Below are 18620 nucleotides of genomic sequence, written 5' to 3' on the forward strand. Positions count from 1 at the left end.
AACGAGACTTGAATAATCGTCATTGTTTTGACAATATTCGATGTCGGGTTCGGTTTTGCAAGCTTGACATGAATAGTTTTAAAAATGATTATGAACTAATTGTTTTAAGTTCTTTGTTTATAATTAGTCAACATTCATCATCGTACTCGGGTTAAAATCCGACATGGTATGTAGAACCAAGGTCCCATGTGTCCCTAAGTGTGATAGGCCTACATCTGTTAAGCAATTTAGACCTATTTCTTGATGTAATATGATCTACAAAATTATATCCAAGCTTATGTGCAACAGGGTGGCCCTAGTTCTACCTGACCTTATTCATGACAACCAGGGTGCTTTTATTCAAGGCAGGTCTATCATTGAGAATGTGTTAGTCTGTCAGGACATTGTGCATATGTATGCAAGAAATCATGTGTCTCCTAGATGCCTCTTCAAAATTGATCTTCAGAAAGCTTATGATACTGGAATGGTATTTTGTGGAACAACTGCTATCTGGTTTCCAATTCCCTCCTCATTTCACTAAGTTGATCATGGCTTGCATTACTTCTACCTCATTTACTCTGGTTCTTAATGGAAACAATTTTGGATACTTTAGTGGACAGAGAACGCTTAGACAGGGTGACCCAATTTCCCCTCTCATATTCACAATTTGTATGGAGTATTTGACTAGACTTATTGCTTTTGCTACAGAAAGATGGCCATTCCATTATCACCCCTTATGCAAGACTTTAAAGCTCTCTCACCTGATGTTTGCAGATGATCTTCTCATGTTCTGCAAAGAGGATGCACCCTCTATAATTCTCCTTATGAAGGCCTTCACTTCTTTCTCTAATGCTTCTGGTTTGAAAATGAACAACACCAAGTCTGAAATGTTCTTCAGTGGGATGAGGCCTGAGCTTAAAACTGATATCTTGAGAGTCACTGGATTTCAGGAGGGTAAAATGCCCTTTAGGTATCTAGGGGTTCCAATCCAACCTGGTAAACTAAGCAAGAGAGATTATAGCTGCTTAACTGAAAAAATTATCAGCAAGATCAGAGGATTGGGTGCCAAAAAAACTCTCTTATGCTGGCAGAATTACTCTTATCAACTCAGTACTAAATACACTCCACAGCTATTGGGCTACTATGTTTTTAATTCCTAAATCAGTAATCAGGAGAATTGAAGCAATTTGCAGAAACAATTTTTGGGATGGGAGACCTGATTACCATAGAGTCCCTTTAGTAGCTTGGGATAGGGTTACTATGCCCAAGGATGCTGGTGGTCTAGGTGTAAAGAAAGTGGAGAATTGGAATTGGGCAGCTGTTGGTAAATTGGTGAATTGGGTGTATACCAAAGCTGATAGGTTGTGGATAAGGTGGATCAGTAATGTTTACTTGAAAGAGCAAGACTGGCAGTCTTACTCTCCCCCTGCAGACTCTCCTTGGACTTGGAAAAGTGTTTGCAAAATCAAGGATAAACTGAAGGATGGATTTGGTGAGAACTGTTGGCTGCCTGATGAGAATGGTTACACGCTCAGGAATGGATATAAATGACTATGTACTCAACAACCTAAGATGGATTGGTGCTCTTTGGTATAGAACAGCTGGAACATTCCCAAGCACTCAATAAGTACATGGCTTATTATGCAGGAGGGACTAAATATCAAAGCTAAGCTATTCCAGTTTGGCTTCTGTGAGGACAACCTATGTTTAATTTGTGGAGAACAACCTGAAACGATAACTCATCTGTTCTATGAGTGTCATTACAGTTGCAGAATCAAGGCAGCTCTTGTTGTCTGCCTGGGGAGAGCTTTTCCTACTCTTATTGAGCTTCAGAATGGTAGGAAAGACAGTCTACAATGTAAGGCAATGGCTATGGTTTTCAATGTATATCTTTACACAGTCTGGCATCAGAGAAACACCACAAGACTCCAACAGTCTGTTATGAGGCCTGAACTGTTAGCTGCTCAGATTGAGGAGGTTGTAGGAAGAAGAGGGCGCAGTAAAGCTGGCCCTGGAATGTCTCACAACACAAATGGTTGGTTAAGCTGCTTGTAGTGCAGTGAGGTTTGGTGAACTGAATGATAGTACGATTTATTTGTTTTCTGAGCTTGCCGGGTTTTGAACCCTATTCTTGTATATGAAACTTGGTTTTTTGATATAATATATATACTCACATTTCAGCTAAAAAAAAAGGATGACTTTGTGTTGGTGACTAATACATTTGTTTTGAAAATATAAAGAAATGAGAAAGGCTTTAAAATACCCTTCAAAATGTAAAGAAATGAAATAAAAGGCTTTAAAATACCTTTTATAATGTAATTAACCAAATATTATCGCCGAAACACGGATTAAACCATCATGGTATTAGGAACCAAGGGTGAAAAATATTTAAACTTGTCATAAAAATGATTTGAAATATTCGAAATGGTGAAAACCGATTACAAATATGAAATGAAAATAAAGGGAAGAAGAGACCAAACACGGTTGGATTTAGGTTGAGCAGGGGGCTTTAGGCGCAAGCCTATGTACTACATAAGTGGCCTCTGCCTCAACCAAAAATCTGGTTTTGGCTCATTCATCCCATGTTTGGACAATGTTATGCATGATTTTGTTAGGTTTATATACCTATTATTAGACTCTTCTAATAGTGAAAAAATTAACATTTTAATTTCTAGTTCTTTAGATTTAGTGCATGCATAACAAAATAAGAGATTTATAAGAAAACAATGTCCCTTACATTGTAAAATTCGGATTTATGGGCACAAGTAAGGTCTCCTACCTTCACTTGTTCTTGAGCTATGATGAGTATTAGGATGATCCTCCAAAGACTTCAAGTATAGAAGCCACTCCTCTTGATTGCACCCAAGATTATCCCTTATGCTCACTAAATAATATTTGCTAGATATTTGTTTAGTAGTTTACCTTAAAATTGATTACTAATACTCATATATCACATTAATAATATTAGTTATCTTTATGAACAATTTAGATTGAATCTTCTCATATTTTTAGAGGAAGAAAAAGAGTAGAGAGAATAATGCATAAACTTTTGCATGTGATGAATGAATGAGTATGTAAGAGGAAATAATTAAAGAACAAAACCCTCCAAAAGAAGGAGTGTCTCACGGTTGGAGCAAGCAAAAAATGCCAAGGATGGCATCTTACTTTATGCTTTTGTTCTTATCAAAACCTTAGGCATGTAAGGCTAGGTAAGTAATGTTATGATGATGTTTGTTTTAGCTTATTAAAATAAATCACCACCATCCACTAAACCCTCTATATTTTGGTCCAATTATAAAATGGACTACCATTTTATTTTGTCAATTTGTCAATTGTCACACAATATGTCACATGTAGTATGTTACATGTTATTAATTAATTTAATGCATATTTATCACATAAATATCATTTTATAAATTAATTAAATTACATACAACAAATTTACTAGTGATACTTGATCACATAAATAAAATGGGTCATATAATTATAATTCACAACATCTGGTAATTATAATTAACCATTCATTCTTATCTTTATTGTTTCACAAACAATAAACAATTTTAGTAATAAAGTATTTCAATTACTAAAATAAATCTTATTTAATCCCATTACAATAAGATATCAATACTCTATCTCAAAAGTAAATTGTTCAATTTTAAGGAATTAATCAACTTGTATCAACATACAATTAATTAACTTTATAGATAAGGGCATCATCCTTTAGGTGTGACCTTAAGGGATCAACTGACCACTACCGTCCCACGACAGTAACGTCAAACTCTAGCAAGCCAATCGTTACCGATTAATGTTGATCAGTTGACTATATAATTGAATCATCCCTTACGTATTCTTAATATGAGATTTAATTATGATATTAAATCATGTGATCGCACTATTGTTGAGGACACATTTTCCAACAATCTCCCACTTGTCCGAGACAAGTGTGCGTCACCTATTCTCTTGTCCTATTACAATCTCCCACTCAATGTAAGATGTCTTGCAGGTCGTACTTACACTTGATCATATCATGAGTGGTTTCCTCGATCTGGAGAGTAACTGTATGACCGGAATTATCTACTATAGATACCTTCCGAGCGTGGCCACGCATTTCCAGTTAACTACACCTCGAGTGGCCTTGAGATTTCAAACAACCCTGACAAGGGGTGGACAATTCTTATCGCACTACTCCCTTTGTTCAGCCACAGTTCATCATAACCCAAAATATACCCAGTTTGACCTCATTTACGAAGTCGTAGAGTATAAATCAAATCTAATCAGAAATTTGTGCCAACTTGGGCGAATAGTCTCTAGTCAAAAGAATTGACTCATAAGAATACTATAGTAGCTCTTACCACAACCAGGCTTTATGAATTACCAGAACTCTATAAGCGGTCACAGCCCGAAAGAGTGTCCCATACAGTCTGCCTATGTGATCGACTAGTCATCACATATGACTCTATGGCACTTGAACTTGCCATCAATCGCATCACACTCTAGTCACTTCGAGATGTCACCTCATATAGGTAACTAGCGGTGAATACCATGTCAATCCAGTTCACTTTAATGGGGTTCAATTTGTCTCTACAACCCATTTGGATTTAACAAGCTAATGGGTGAGTTTAATGAAACTCAAACGATAAATGCGATTATCACATATGAATAGTCAATACACTATTACTACTTCATATCCTATAGTCTTTAGTGTAATATTAACACTAGTTAAAATGCAATAAAAGCTTGGCAAGTGGATATACCCGATATCCATGTATTCCAACCTTTTCAATTGCTATTTCCTTCTATTCAATGTTATCTCTAATAACTTGAATTTTTCTCTAAGCATTTGTCTAGTCGTCTTACTAGACTTGGGCTCTTTAACTTGAAAGATGCTCCCACTGTTATCACATAACTTGTGATAAAGTCATTTGTAGAGGGATGCACCCTTAATTCCTACATTGACCATTTTATCACAATTTACTTAGATTCCTTTTGTAGAATTTGCAATGCGTGAAACTAAGACACTTTTCTAGTTTCTTACTCCTTAGTCAATAAGTCATCCTAGGATTTCAATAAATACCTTTAAGTTTGGAAACTAAAGTTTGTGTAACCCTTCAACACCTAACTTAGTTTATCATCCAAACATATGAACAGTTCTTCAATTGCTATTTATGGCTTTCTCAAGCCATAACATGGGAATTATCTTGTTATTGACTCATCATGCCCTAGGCATATAACACATCATGACATATGTGTCTGTTGGCATACCTGATCATTCTAATGGCGGAAATATTAGCAAACGATTTCATGTATTCAACAACTTAATAGGTTCAGTGAATGACTATGACTCCATCATAGTAATTCCACTTTCATCATCATGAATAACCCATTCAACCTTGTTGATGTACAACAGATACGAAAGATCTTATCATCATAAGACTCTTAACCCCATGCCAATATTCTCTCACACAGATTCAGAAATCTTAGAATATATCGCACCCTTTCCTAGTCTCCCAATCACTCTTGATAGAAGAGAGCATTGGTTCATTATTCTCAATAATTAATATGTTATCAACATATAAGACATGGAAAAATAATTCTGGTTCCCACTTAGCTTCATGTATAATCATGATTCTTCAATCATGTGAATGAAACCATCCACTATTATCACATGAATGAAAAGTATAATCCTTTAATGCTAGCTTAAGACCATCTTATGATCACTTAAGATAGCTACGCATAATATGTTAGGATTCTTAGATCTTCATCTAAAGTTTTGTGTTGCAAACACTTTCTTCTCTAAATTCCCATTTTAGAAAAGCGAATTTTAATCTTATTTGCCATTCTTCATTAAAATGAAATGCGGCAATTGATAACATTATTTATCTTGATAAACATCTTCATGTCAATCTAGCATTTAAGTACTCTAAAGCTCTATTCACTTTAAGGAGACCCTTACCTTTAAGTGAATCAATTCTTGAGTAACAATCTTTGGATTGTAATGTTATGGCTCGTATGTAACAAAGTCGATTTAGGACAATACCATTACTTTCGCAAAGTAATATTTTAACAACAAGACATGTGTGCTAAACTCCCACTGAACTATACTCCCACTCTATCTTCATAGATTGTAGTTCCATTACTTTCACAAAGTAACATAATAACTATAAGACATGTTTGTGACGATCTCATCTACTCCCACTCTATCTCTTAGAAATACCTATATTCTTAAGAGATAGCTTTGTGAGTCACAAACATATATAGCGGAGTACTAGGAGTTCCTCTAGACTGGCGAATTTGCTCATAAAAGACATGTTGTTATACGGCAGACATTATATACGAGTCTTATCCATGTCAACTGTTAAATAGACTCTCTATTCTAGGTATCTCCAGGTTGACCCTCCAGATTAATTTAAAAATCCCCAAAAGTGAGTTCAACAACTCAAACTGACTCATATTAGAATGATCTTATGGGTAGTGACATAAGGTCATAATCAATCTTTAATAAATCAAATCTATTACTTAGATCTTTGCCACTACGATCGAATCATAATGCTTTAGTACCTTTTGTACAATTGGTTCTCTACTTCATTTTAGAAATTCTTCAATTTTTCAAATGCTTCACTTTTACATTAAATTAAGTAAACATACCCATATCTACTTAAATTATCGGTAAAAGTGACTAAGTAGTCATAATTTCTCCTTTACAGTGAAGCTCATTAGACCACATACATCGGCATGTATTTGTCCTAATAAATCACTTGCTCGTGTTCCTTTACTACTAAAGGGAGTATGAATCATTTTGTAATGGAGACAAGATTCGCACATTCCATACGATTGTTAAATCAAATGGTTTAAAATCTAGTCATCACTAGCCTTTTAATGCGTTTCTCATTTATGTAACCTAATCGAAAAAGGTCAAATGCACAAATCATTTGAATCACTTGTTATGAGTCTTTTGGATTTGTATTTACGAAGATATCTTTGCTTAAGTTGCAAGTGTCTAAAACTTGAATACCATTAAGATAAGTGACATGGCTCACAGCCATGTCTTTTTTTTTTCAACAAAATAAATCTTTTCATGTCTAACATAGAAATGGAAATAATGTTTTAGACAAGGTGGGTACATAATAACAATTATGTAGATTATAACTCAAAATTGTTTGCTAAAACAAGTACATAAATCTCTCTTGAAGTGGCGGCTACCCGAGCTCCATTTCCTTGTCGACGATCCATATCACCCTTGTTTAGCTTTTCCACTTTTCCAAGTCCCACTTGGAGTATTAAGTCCAACTTTGATATCTTACAAATAGTCGGGGCAATTACGCTTCCAATGGCCGATGACATTAATATTATGACTTTCACGGTAGGATTGGGCACCCTTCTTGGTTTTGTGGTAGTCTCACTATCAACTTCGAATTCTCAATCGGATTCGGGTTTCTTACCCTTCTTTGCTTTTCCTTTATTAATACAAATACTCCTTTCAATTGCAAGGACACTCTTGCTAGAACTCCTGTTGGAGTAAGTGTCCCCGACAATAATGCGATCACAATTGTCAATGACATATTAAATCTCATAATTAAGAATACGCTTGGGATGATTCAATTATATATAGTCAACTGACCAACATTAATCAGTAATGATTGGCTAACTAGGGTTTGACATTACTGTCGTTTGACGGTGGTGGTCGGTTGATCCCTTGAGGTCACACCTAAAGGACGATTCCCTTAATTGAAAAAGGTTAATTAATTGTATGTCGATACAGATTAATTAGTTCCTTAAAATTGAACAAGTGAGAAAATGACATCTTATTAAAATGTGATTAAATATAATTTTATTTAGTAATTTAAGAAGTTATATTACTAAAATAAATCGGTGTTTGTGAAACACACGAGATGAGAATGATAAGTTAGTTATAATTACAAGATGTTGTGAATTATATTAAAATGACCATTTTATGTAAAAGTAATTTAGAATTACTAATCAATTTGTTAAATGTGATTTAGCTATAATAAAATGACATTTAATTAGTAAAATGTGCATTTAAATTTCATATGACATATGAGATGTCACATGTCACATGTTATACAATTGACAAAATTACAAAGTTAAAATGGACTCCATGTTATACATCTTGACCGAAATATTGAGGGTAGTGTGAGAAGTCTTTGTCTTATTCATTTGTCTAAGATGCTTGATAGTGACATGACTATAGACAAAGGCTTACACAATTTGTCTTGTGAAGACAAAAAGCAAAAAGCAAAAAAAAAAAAAATAATACACTCCCTCATTCCCACCGATTATTGGGAGGAAAAATAGATGAGATTTTCTCTATTATTCTCATTCCACAACTCACTTATTCTTCAAGTAAGAATAAGTTCCATCTTCACTCTAAAAATATAAAGATGTTTATATATAAAATTTGTTCTTAAAATCTAATAAAAATAACATATTACTAGTGTAGTAATAATCTTACATATTAGATTATTTTTAAGGTAACTTATATAATTATCTAGTTAATAATTATATGGGTAATATGGGATTGTCTTGGGTGCAACTTATTGGAGGTATTCTACTTTGAATACTTGTAGGATCATCCATTGTGTTATTAGCTCAAGAACAAGTAGTGAAAGGAGACCACTTTTGTGCCCATATTTGGCCGAAATATTCATATGGTATGAAACCATTTTTTCCTTACTCTTTTTCTAGTTTGCATGCATAAGATCTAGGATTTATTTTATGACTAAATAAATCAATTCATATATGAATATGTAAATTAATGAGATTAATGATTCAAACAAGCGGTATCATGAGCCTTAGGTTGTTTGCATGCAAATCGGTTTATAGTTTTTCCGAGTTATATGATTAACATACAAAACTAATTAATTTGGATTTATGAAGATAAACCTTAAAATAACTTTGAATGTTAAAATTTTCTGGTCCTAAGTGATTTTTAGGAAATTTTGGTTTATTTATGGATTTTATTGTTCATTTTATATAATATTGGCATTAAAATGTGATTTTTACGATAAAAATGTCATTTTTGGACGAAAAATAGCTAAACTTTGATTTTTTTAGTGGTTTTTGGATATGTTTTCATATATATTATCTACAGAGGGCCTGTAAATTTTCATGATAAAAGGAGTTGTTTTGCTCGAAATATGGATTTTTCAAGTTAAAATCGTATTTAAATGGGTAAATAGGTTAATATGAGTTCTATTTCGAATCTGGTCATGAAAATTTAGTATGTCGTCAGATGCAATTTTACAAGATGCGTGTAAAATATTTGGCTATAATGAAGTCTTTATGCATGATTTATGAATTTTTGATGAAATATCACATAAATAGTGACTATAATTAGTAATAATGCTAAAACATACTTCATGACTAAGGCAAAAATGTCACATATTTCATTTTATCATATATTTCAGATATAAAAGTGAAAAGTTGATGAAAATAATTTTTCTCATATTTTTATGGTCATAATTGTTAAAACCGATAAACCGCAACATAGTTTTTCTCGATAAATTTTCGAAATTTTTAACCTAAGTTTTGAATATTATGAGTGTCATGTTATTTTTCCAGAATGTTCATGAGTTTAAATTTCAAATTTCAAATTTATTTGAAATTTTTATAATTTAATTTGAAGTTTATAGCATAATTTTGTATTTTTAAGTCCATTTATGAACAATATTAAGCAATCAAGGTTAATTATTGTCAAAATGATAGTGGAGACTAATTTTGAGTCCTAAGATGGTTAGGGTAATTAACTTGTACATAAATATGAATTTATGTAATTATTGTGATTTTAAAAGGTTAAATCACGCAAATCCGTAAAAACCGATTAATAGACGATATTGGCTCTTTAAAGGCGAGTTAGCATAAAATTTAGCATGTTCATACATATTATAATGCTGCATTTTATTTATGATAGTAATATTTTAATTTTATGTAATTTTGAATTATGTAATTTTACTTAGTATGGCCTTAGTTTTAATCGGTATTACCCGAAATGTATGGGAATATCGATTCGGGTTTAATTATTGTGATCTCGTATCACCGTTTTGTAATTTAATAGATTTATTTTTATTTTAATTACAAATGTATAATAGGAAATTATGTAATTCATTTTGTAATTTAATTATTCCGGAGTTCCTTGAAGACGATGCCACTCGAGAAGGCGATCCATCAAAGAAAGTGTTGCCTTGAAGTGCGTGCCAAGAGCGAAGTTCAAGGGACCAAAGGAGTTGGTTTCCAAATTTTTAATAGTTTATTAGATTTACTATTTAAGGAAGGCCATACTAGGATTTTATTTTTATGCTTTGCATTTTATTTATATGTTGCATGCATCGCTAAATCGCCATAACTAAACATGCATTTTAAATCGAGTTTATCGACCGTGTCAATTACAATTATCGTAGTTCACCGCTTTAGTTCACTTAAAACGTGATAGATAATAAATTGACATGACCTCTCGCTAAAATAAACAATTGAGACTTAGCCTTACCAAAAAGTAGAAACCATGAAAACCTATTTCATGAGGGAGTGCACTCGGCCCTACCGGGGTACAAACCTTGTTACGTAGGGGAAGTGGGTGATAAATGTCTATCCGCCGAATTTATAAATATAAGGGTTGTATTCGGCTTTACCGATGCCCAAGTTGATGTAAATTTGGATCATGGACACATTTATTCGAAATTTGGGTTGAACTCAACTAAAGTATTCTCGACAGTTGCCGGATGTGTTTTGGGCTAAAGATAAATATTAATGTAATTTTATCGACCAAGAGTTCTAAAAGTAGAATCGATTAAAGAGTTAATCCATCGAGTTATATTGATGAAGGTTGTATTCGGCTTTACCGATGCCCAAGTTAATATGAATTTGGATCTTTGAATCATTTATCATAGTTGGGTAGAGGTCACTATGTAAATGCTTTACTTGTTAAATTATTTAAAAGTATTATTATAACGATAAATGTTTTGTTTTCATTATTCCGTTATCATATTGTTCTATTTCTTTACCTCAATTTATAGACGATATCATTTCAATTTTAGTTCAAATCTCCATTAAAACATGTAACTAAAGACAAAATTTGAATGTTCTTCTAAAAAACTCGTATTATCCATTGTAAGGATCTCTTGTGAAGAATATAGATAAAAGTTATTCATGAGAAAACGGGTTTTTGATTCTTCACTAACATATCTACTTACAATGAATTGTTTCTCATATGCTTAATTGAGTTAGGTACTTTGAAACGTTAAATCATTTTGGTAACTAGATTTGTAGGAAATCAAAATTGACCAAAATACCGCAACCACTTCAATGAAAGTTTTAAGACTAAACGAATGAATTGAAGAGTAGTCTTCATGAAATTCAATTTTGCTTCTCTAAGCAAAGACTCATTGAAATGAGTGGGAGCATTCTCTTAAGCGTTAAGAAAAGGACGAGGTTCAAAGAAGTAAAATTAGAATGGAATTGATACAAGGTAATGTTAAAAGTAAAGTTATTGAGAATAACGATACTAAACCTATCAATCCCGACCGATAAAGTTTCCATTGTCTTAAGTGTTGGACGCTAGAAAGGAAACTACCCAAATTATTGAAGAATCAGCAAGTTAGTTGTGGGACGTCTACTGAGACCTTCTTCTTTAAATGTTTATTTGATTAACATAAATCTTGCTAGTACTACTTCTTCAATATTAGAAACCAGTGGAGGTTTTCATCATTGTATTCGATACATAAGATGATTATAATATGACGACTAGCATCAAATAATGTCGAGAGATAGAGTCATTGTGTAATCAATCTAGTTTTGGGTTTATAGTTGTACCTTAATTATGACTATTAAGTGCATAAACTCTGAATAAGAATATAATCTAGTTAAGATACAAAAGAGGTTTCACTTTTGTGACCCTATACACCACGATTTGATGTATGGCTAGCCCATTATCAAGGTGATTATATTCTAAACCAAACTATAATGACATATCATGTAGATGATGCAAGACTCAAATTGGTAACCCAAGATTAAACCTTAAATTCTAGAATGATGAACGCAAAGAGTTATCGAGTACTCTTGGAACCATTAGATTGTTAATCTTATGGTATATAAGTATCTTGTATTCAAAGCAAGATGTCTCGTGTTTTTTGGTTGAAAAGGAGATCGAGGTTGTAAATCATTGATCCAGAATAGGTTGATCATTTTCTTTTACCAACGATTTAAGTTGACACTAATGTGTTCACTTAATAAGGTAAATAGAGAAATCTTTGAAGAAGTTCAAAGAGTTCCAAAAATTACGATTTAGTCATGATGGGATTATCAAAGTGAAGACTTTGATATAAGCCAAAGGAAATGTGATATAGTATCACAAATTAATCTCTCTTAGCACGCATTATGGGATAATGTGTGGTTGGAAAAAGAAATCAAACGCTATTCGATATGGTTTGGACTTCAATCAAGTTACTTTGAGTTACTTGATCCTTTTGGGGATTTTATCATTTTGTCTAAATTATTTTTCCACTAAATCTAAAACGAATCATATGAGATATGAAATGGTAGAGTACCATGCTTGTAAGTTTTCACAAGAAACAAATGCTCATTTTTCCTTACTATAATCACGAGTACAACGAGTTTGTGGCTCGTGAAGCTGTCTTTCTAGAATACAAGTTTATTTCTAGAAGACAGAGTGGGAGAAAATATTCAAGATCCACAAAAGAATTATGTCAAAAATTGTATGTCGCAAGAAACTGGTTTTTCTTGGCTATATGACGTTGTTTCTTCGAAACCTAGGAGGTTGAACTCATCACTTGTTGAAGATGATGAAGTCGTGTTACTTTTAGAAAGTAAAGAGCTTGCAACTTACAAAGAAATTGTTTGATTCAAGTTACTTCTGGAAAGTAATGAACATATGACTTACATGAGAGTGTTTAAGTCACAACTCAATACAAGGCTTAGAGCCATGAAAATCCGAAATAAATTCCAAGTGAATTGTTAGATATCAAAGCTTGATTGGTGGCAAAGGGTTTTTCACTGGTTGGAATGCTTAAGTCTATATGGAACTTCTTAGGGATTGTGTTTCATTATGATGATATACATATAGCAAGTGAATCTAAAACCCACTTCTTCAATTAGAAGGAATGTATTCAATACATGTCTTGAGTTTTGTAGATTCTTACAATCCTAAGATAATGTGAAACTTAAGAGAGGGTCTTAAGTAGGACATCAATTAGTTGGAATCAATATTTTTATCATGTTATAAAATTTTTCTCGATAAGTCGAGAAGTTGTGTTTATACATGGAGTTTAGTGGGAGTTACAGAAATTTTAATTAGTCTAATATATGGATGACATACTGATCATTGGGAATGATTTAAGACTTGGAGTAATATAATACATCTTTAATATCCAGATTTATGTAGATAAATCCACATGATATTAGCGCCAAATAAGAGGTCTTATGTTGATAAGATTCATGACTAGTTCAATCAAGTTGAACATATTTGATTGATTACATTTGCTTCCGCTGCCGGATCAATTAAATGAGTAATGATGTATAACACTTCATATACTTTGAGTATGATGAATTGTTTCAAAATCGAATTTAAGTAATAGTTACCAAGTAGCCATATAGATTATTCTTAAGTGCTTGAGGAAGCATTAAGGATGGAAAGTTAAGTGTTTTTGATGCAATTAACTAATTTGTGTAAGGGTGTTACACGAATGACAATTGAGATTGCGAAAGGTTTCAGACAAAACCATATTTAAAACACGTGAAGATGGTTAAGGGACCATTGTGGCTATGTTATTTAAGAAATAGATTTTCTAGAATCGTTCTAGGCAATAAAGAACAATGAGAGATATTTACAACGGAAATTGAGATGTGCAAGAATGATGAATCCCGCACACTGTGAAAACAGTGGGAGCTATTCTAAGCCAAGAGTGCCTATTTCTAGATTGGATCTAGACACGTACTCAGAATGTTTTGTAATGCAAATGTATACATTACAAAGGGAAACGAGTATGTAGTAAGGTTGAGTAAGGTACAAGAAGTTGATAAAACCTACTAACCAAAGCCTTATCATAGGCTTAACGTGATGAGTCATGTCATATGTTATTTCAATTGCATTGAGATGAACAACTAGATATAAGATTAAAATGGGTTATAAAAATATGAAGTAGTAATCAGGTATTGACTATTCATATGTGATAATCACATTTGTCGTTCGAGTTTTTAAATCTAAAAAAAAAAAAATCCTTTTATACTTTGTTACATCCAAATAGGTTGTACAGACAATATTGAACCCCGTTAAAGTGAACTTGGATTAAAATGGTATTTGCCCATAGTCACTTGTATGAGGTGACGTCTCGAAGTGACTAGAGTGTGATGCGATTGATGGCAAGTTCAAGTGCCATAGAGTCATGTGAGATGACTAGTCGATCACATAGGCAGACTATTAGGAACACTCTTTCGGGCAGTGACCGCTTATAGAGTTCTGGAAAATTTATAAAGCCTGGTCGTGGCGAGAGCTACTATAGTATTCTAATGAGTCGATTCTTTTGACTAAAGACTATTCGCCTAAGGTGGGACAGTTTCAGATTAACTTTGATTTATGTTACTACGACCTTCGTAAATGGGGTCAAATGGGCATATTTTGGGTTATGATGGATGTGGCTAGTCGAAGGGAATAGTGCGATAGGAATTGTCCACCCCCTTGTCAGGGTTAAAACAATATCTCAGGGCCACTCGATGAGTAATGAACTGGAAATGCGTGGCCACGCTCGGAAGGTATCTATGGTAGATAATTCCGGTCAAATCAGTTATTCTCCAGATCGAGGAAACCACTCTCGATATGATCACTTACAAGTACGACCTGAAAGACACCTTGCATTGAGTGGGAGATAGTAATAGGACAAGAGAATTGGTGACGCACACTTGTCGAGGACAAGTGGGAGATTGTTGAAGTAAGTGCCCCCGACAATAATGCGATCACAATTGTCAACGACGTATTAAATCTCATAATTAAGAAAACGCTTGGGATGATTCTATTATATATAGTCAACTGACCAACATTAATCGGTAATGATTGGCTAACTAGGGTTTGACATTACTGTCGTTTGAAGGTGGTGGTCAGTTGATCCCATGAGGTCACACCTAAAGGATGATTCCCTTAATTGAAAATGGTTAATTAATTGTATGTCGATACAGATTAATTAGTTCCTTAAAATTGAACAAGTGAGGAAATGACATCTTATTAAAATGTGATTAAATAAGATTTTATTTAGTAATTTAAGAAGTTATATTACTAAAATAAATCGGTGTTTGCGAAACACGCGAGATGAGAATGATAAGTTAGTTATAATTACAAGATGTTGTGAATTATATTAAAATGACCATTTCATGTAAAAGTAATTTAGAATTACTAGTCAATTTGTTAAATGTGATTTAGCTATTATAAAATGACATTTAACTAGTTAAATGTGCATTTAAATTACATATGACATATGAGATGTCACATGTCACATGTTATACAATTGACAAAATTACAAAGTTAAAATGGACTCCATGTTATACATCTTGACCGAAATATTGAGGGTAGTGTGAGAAGTCTTTGTCTTATTCATTTGTCTAAGATGCTTGATAGTGACATGACTATGGACAAAGGCTTACACAATTTGTCTTGTGAAGACAAAAAGCAAAAAGCAAAAAAAAAAAATAATATACTCCCTCATTCCCACCGGTTTTTGGGAGGAAAAATAGATGAGATTTTCTCTATTATTCTCATTCCACAACTCACTTATTCTTCAAGTAAGAATAAGTTCCATCTTCTCTCTAAAAATGTAAAGATGTTTATATATAAAATTTGTTCTTAAAATCTAATAAAAATCACATAGTACTAGTGTAGTAATAATCTTACATATTAGATTATTTTTAAGGTAACTTATATAATTATCTAGTTAATAATTATATGGGTATTATGGGATTGTCTTGGGTGCAACTTATTAGAGTTATTCTACTTTGAATACTTGGAGGATCATCCATTGTGTTATTAGCTCAAGAACAAGTAGTGGAAGGAGACCACTTTTTTGCCCATATTTGGCCGAAATATTCATATGGTATAAAACCAATTTTTCCTTACTCTTTTTCTAGTTTGCATGCATAAGATCTAGGATTTATTTTATGACTAAATAAATCAATTCATATATGAATATGTAAATTAATGAGATTAATGATTCAAACAACTCCCACTTAATTTGATATTTCTCCTTGTTTCATCAAACAAGGATATCTTGGAATTTGTGAGATTCCCCTCATATGATCCTCTTACCTAAGAGGTGGGCATGAGTATGGGAGTGGGAGATGTAGAAGTAGTAAAATAACAAAGATTCCCATCTTCACCAATGCTAAAGCGTAATACTCTAATCGGGTCGTCGATATACGAGAAGCTTTTTTCATTAAATGATTGGAGTCATGAATTAATGGTGATCGGTGTATGATTATTAGATGAAATTGGAGTTGTCATTGTAATTTGTAAAAATGATTTCGACTACAAAAATAGGAAGTGAAGGAACTAATAAACATCTATCGTTTTAATAATACTCGTGAATTTCACTACAAGTATTGCATTTATATAGTGACCTCCACCCAACTATATAAATGATTCCGAGATCTAAATTCATATTAATACGGGTACGGTAAGCCGAGTCATCCCTTATTAATATAACTCGGTGGATTAACCTCTTAATCGATTCTACCTTTAGAACACTCGGTCGATAAAAATTACTCTAATTTTCATCTTTAGCCGGGAACACATGCGACTACGGTCACGAATACTTCCGTTGAGCTCAATCCAAATTTCGATGTAATAACTTTTTATTACCCACTTACCCAACGTAACAAGGTTTGTATTACGGTAAAGCCGGCTCAACTCCCTTATGAAATTGGGATTCATGGTTTCTACTATTTAGCAAGGCTAATTCTCAATTATTATATGAGAGAGGTCTTGTCAATTTATTATCTATCACGTTTTAAGTGAACTAAAGCGGTGAACTACGATAACTATAATTGAAACGGTTGATAACTCGATAAAAGATATGCATGTGTTGTTATGGCGATTTGGCAATGCATGCAACATATTAAAAGAAATGCAAAGCAATAAATAAAGTAAATTCCTAGTATGGCCTTGCTAAAATAGAAAATCTAATAATCTATTACATACTCGGAAACATACTCGGAAACTAACTCCATTGGTCCCTTGAATCTTCAATTGGCACGCCTCCCAAGAACACCGTCTTCGTCGGATCACCTTTCCGAATGGCACCGTCTTTGAAGATACTCCATAATTACAAACAATAATAAAAATACAAAGCTATTCCTATTATACATTTGTAAAATAGAAAAACTAATGAAATAAAAGTGATACGAGATCACATTAAATTACAACCGAATCAATATTCCCTTTCATTACGGGTAATATCGATTAAAACTAAGGCCATACTAAGATAAATTTACATAATTCAAATTATATAAATAAAAGACATTCAACAATTAAAATATGCAGCATTGTAATATGTACCTATCATGCCAAATGATGTGCCAAATCGCCCTATTTAACTTATGTCGTATATATAACCCGGTTTTATGGAAATGCGTGATAATAACCATTTATAATCACTAATTAACATTTAAATCACATCTAAGCTCAAGTTAATTATCCTAACACTTTTTAGGACTCAAAAATTAGTCATCACTCAATGTTTGACAATAATTCAACTTGATTTAATTTTATGCTCATTTTTGACCTTAAAATCATAATATTTATGAAATAAATCCAAATTAGATTAAAATAATTTCAAAATTTGAATTTTAAATTTTTGAACAATCTGGAATAATTCCATGACCCTAATAATGTCAAAAATCATGGTTAAAATTTTCGAATTAATTTTGAGAAAATATAGTTGCACTTTATCGGTTTTATCTCATAAAACATCTAAATTATCCAAAAATTACTCCCGTTAATTTTCTAACTTTAGATATGATAAGTGGAATATTTATGCAACCTAAAATAATTTTTTCATGCCATGCAAATCGTTTTAGCTATTTATGTTAAAATAGTCACTATTTATGTCATTTTTACTCTAAAAAATCATAAATCATGCTAAAAGAGATATTTTAATCTAAAAATTTACATACACTCTGTAAATTATGCATGTGACAACATATTAAAGTTTCATGGCCTAATTCGAAATATAACTATTTTTAACCAATTAGCCTCTTTTAATCCATTTTTATCTCATAAAAATCATAAATCATGCAATATTAATCCAATTAATACGAGATTTTACACACAACTTGTAAAATATGCATGTGAGGTCATATAAAATTTTCAAGGTCAGAAACTTAGTTTAACTTTTTTTAGCATTTTGATTCCCATTTTAGTCATAAAAATGTAATAAAATGACCAAAAATCATTAAAATGAGCAATAAATTTCCATAAATCATAAAAATTACGTAAAAACATTTTAGGACCAGAATATATAACATGCATGGTGATTTCGTGGCTTATACTTATAAATCACAAATTTTTAGTATTATATGTTAACCTTTTAACTCGGAAAAACAATAACCGATTATGCATGTAACATCCTTAT

General features: G+C 32.5%; 1 protein-coding gene across 1 annotated transcript; it reads left to right on the plus strand.

Moving 5' to 3' along the window:
* The first annotated feature begins 250 nt into the window (after positions 1-250).
* On the plus strand, positions 251-1530 carry LOC141640029 (uncharacterized). The gene is made up of 4 exons (XM_074448991.1): positions 251-492; positions 593-648; positions 754-933; positions 1025-1530. The coding sequence occupies exons 1-4, from the start codon at positions 251-253 to the stop codon at positions 1528-1530; spliced, it is 984 nt and encodes a 327-aa protein (XP_074305092.1).
* The last annotated feature ends 17090 nt before the right edge of the window (positions 1531-18620 follow it).

This window comes from Silene latifolia, unplaced genomic scaffold (genome assembly GCF_048544455.1).
Source record: "Silene latifolia isolate original U9 population unplaced genomic scaffold, ASM4854445v1 scaffold_70, whole genome shotgun sequence".
Lineage (NCBI taxonomy): Eukaryota > Viridiplantae > Streptophyta > Magnoliopsida > Caryophyllales > Caryophyllaceae > Silene > Silene latifolia.

Coding starts and splice junctions, on each gene's coding strand:
- LOC141640029 (XM_074448991.1), top strand. CDS start 251: ATGATCTACAAAATTATATCCAAGCTTATGTGCAACAGGGTGGCCCTA. Junction 493..592: donor TGTGGAACAACTGCTATCTG/GTTTCCAATTCC, acceptor TGGATACTTTAG/TGGACAGAGAACGCTTAGAC. Junction 934..1,024: donor AGTCACTGGATTTCAGGAGG/GTAAAATGCCCT, acceptor AAAAATTATCAG/CAAGATCAGAGGATTGGGTG.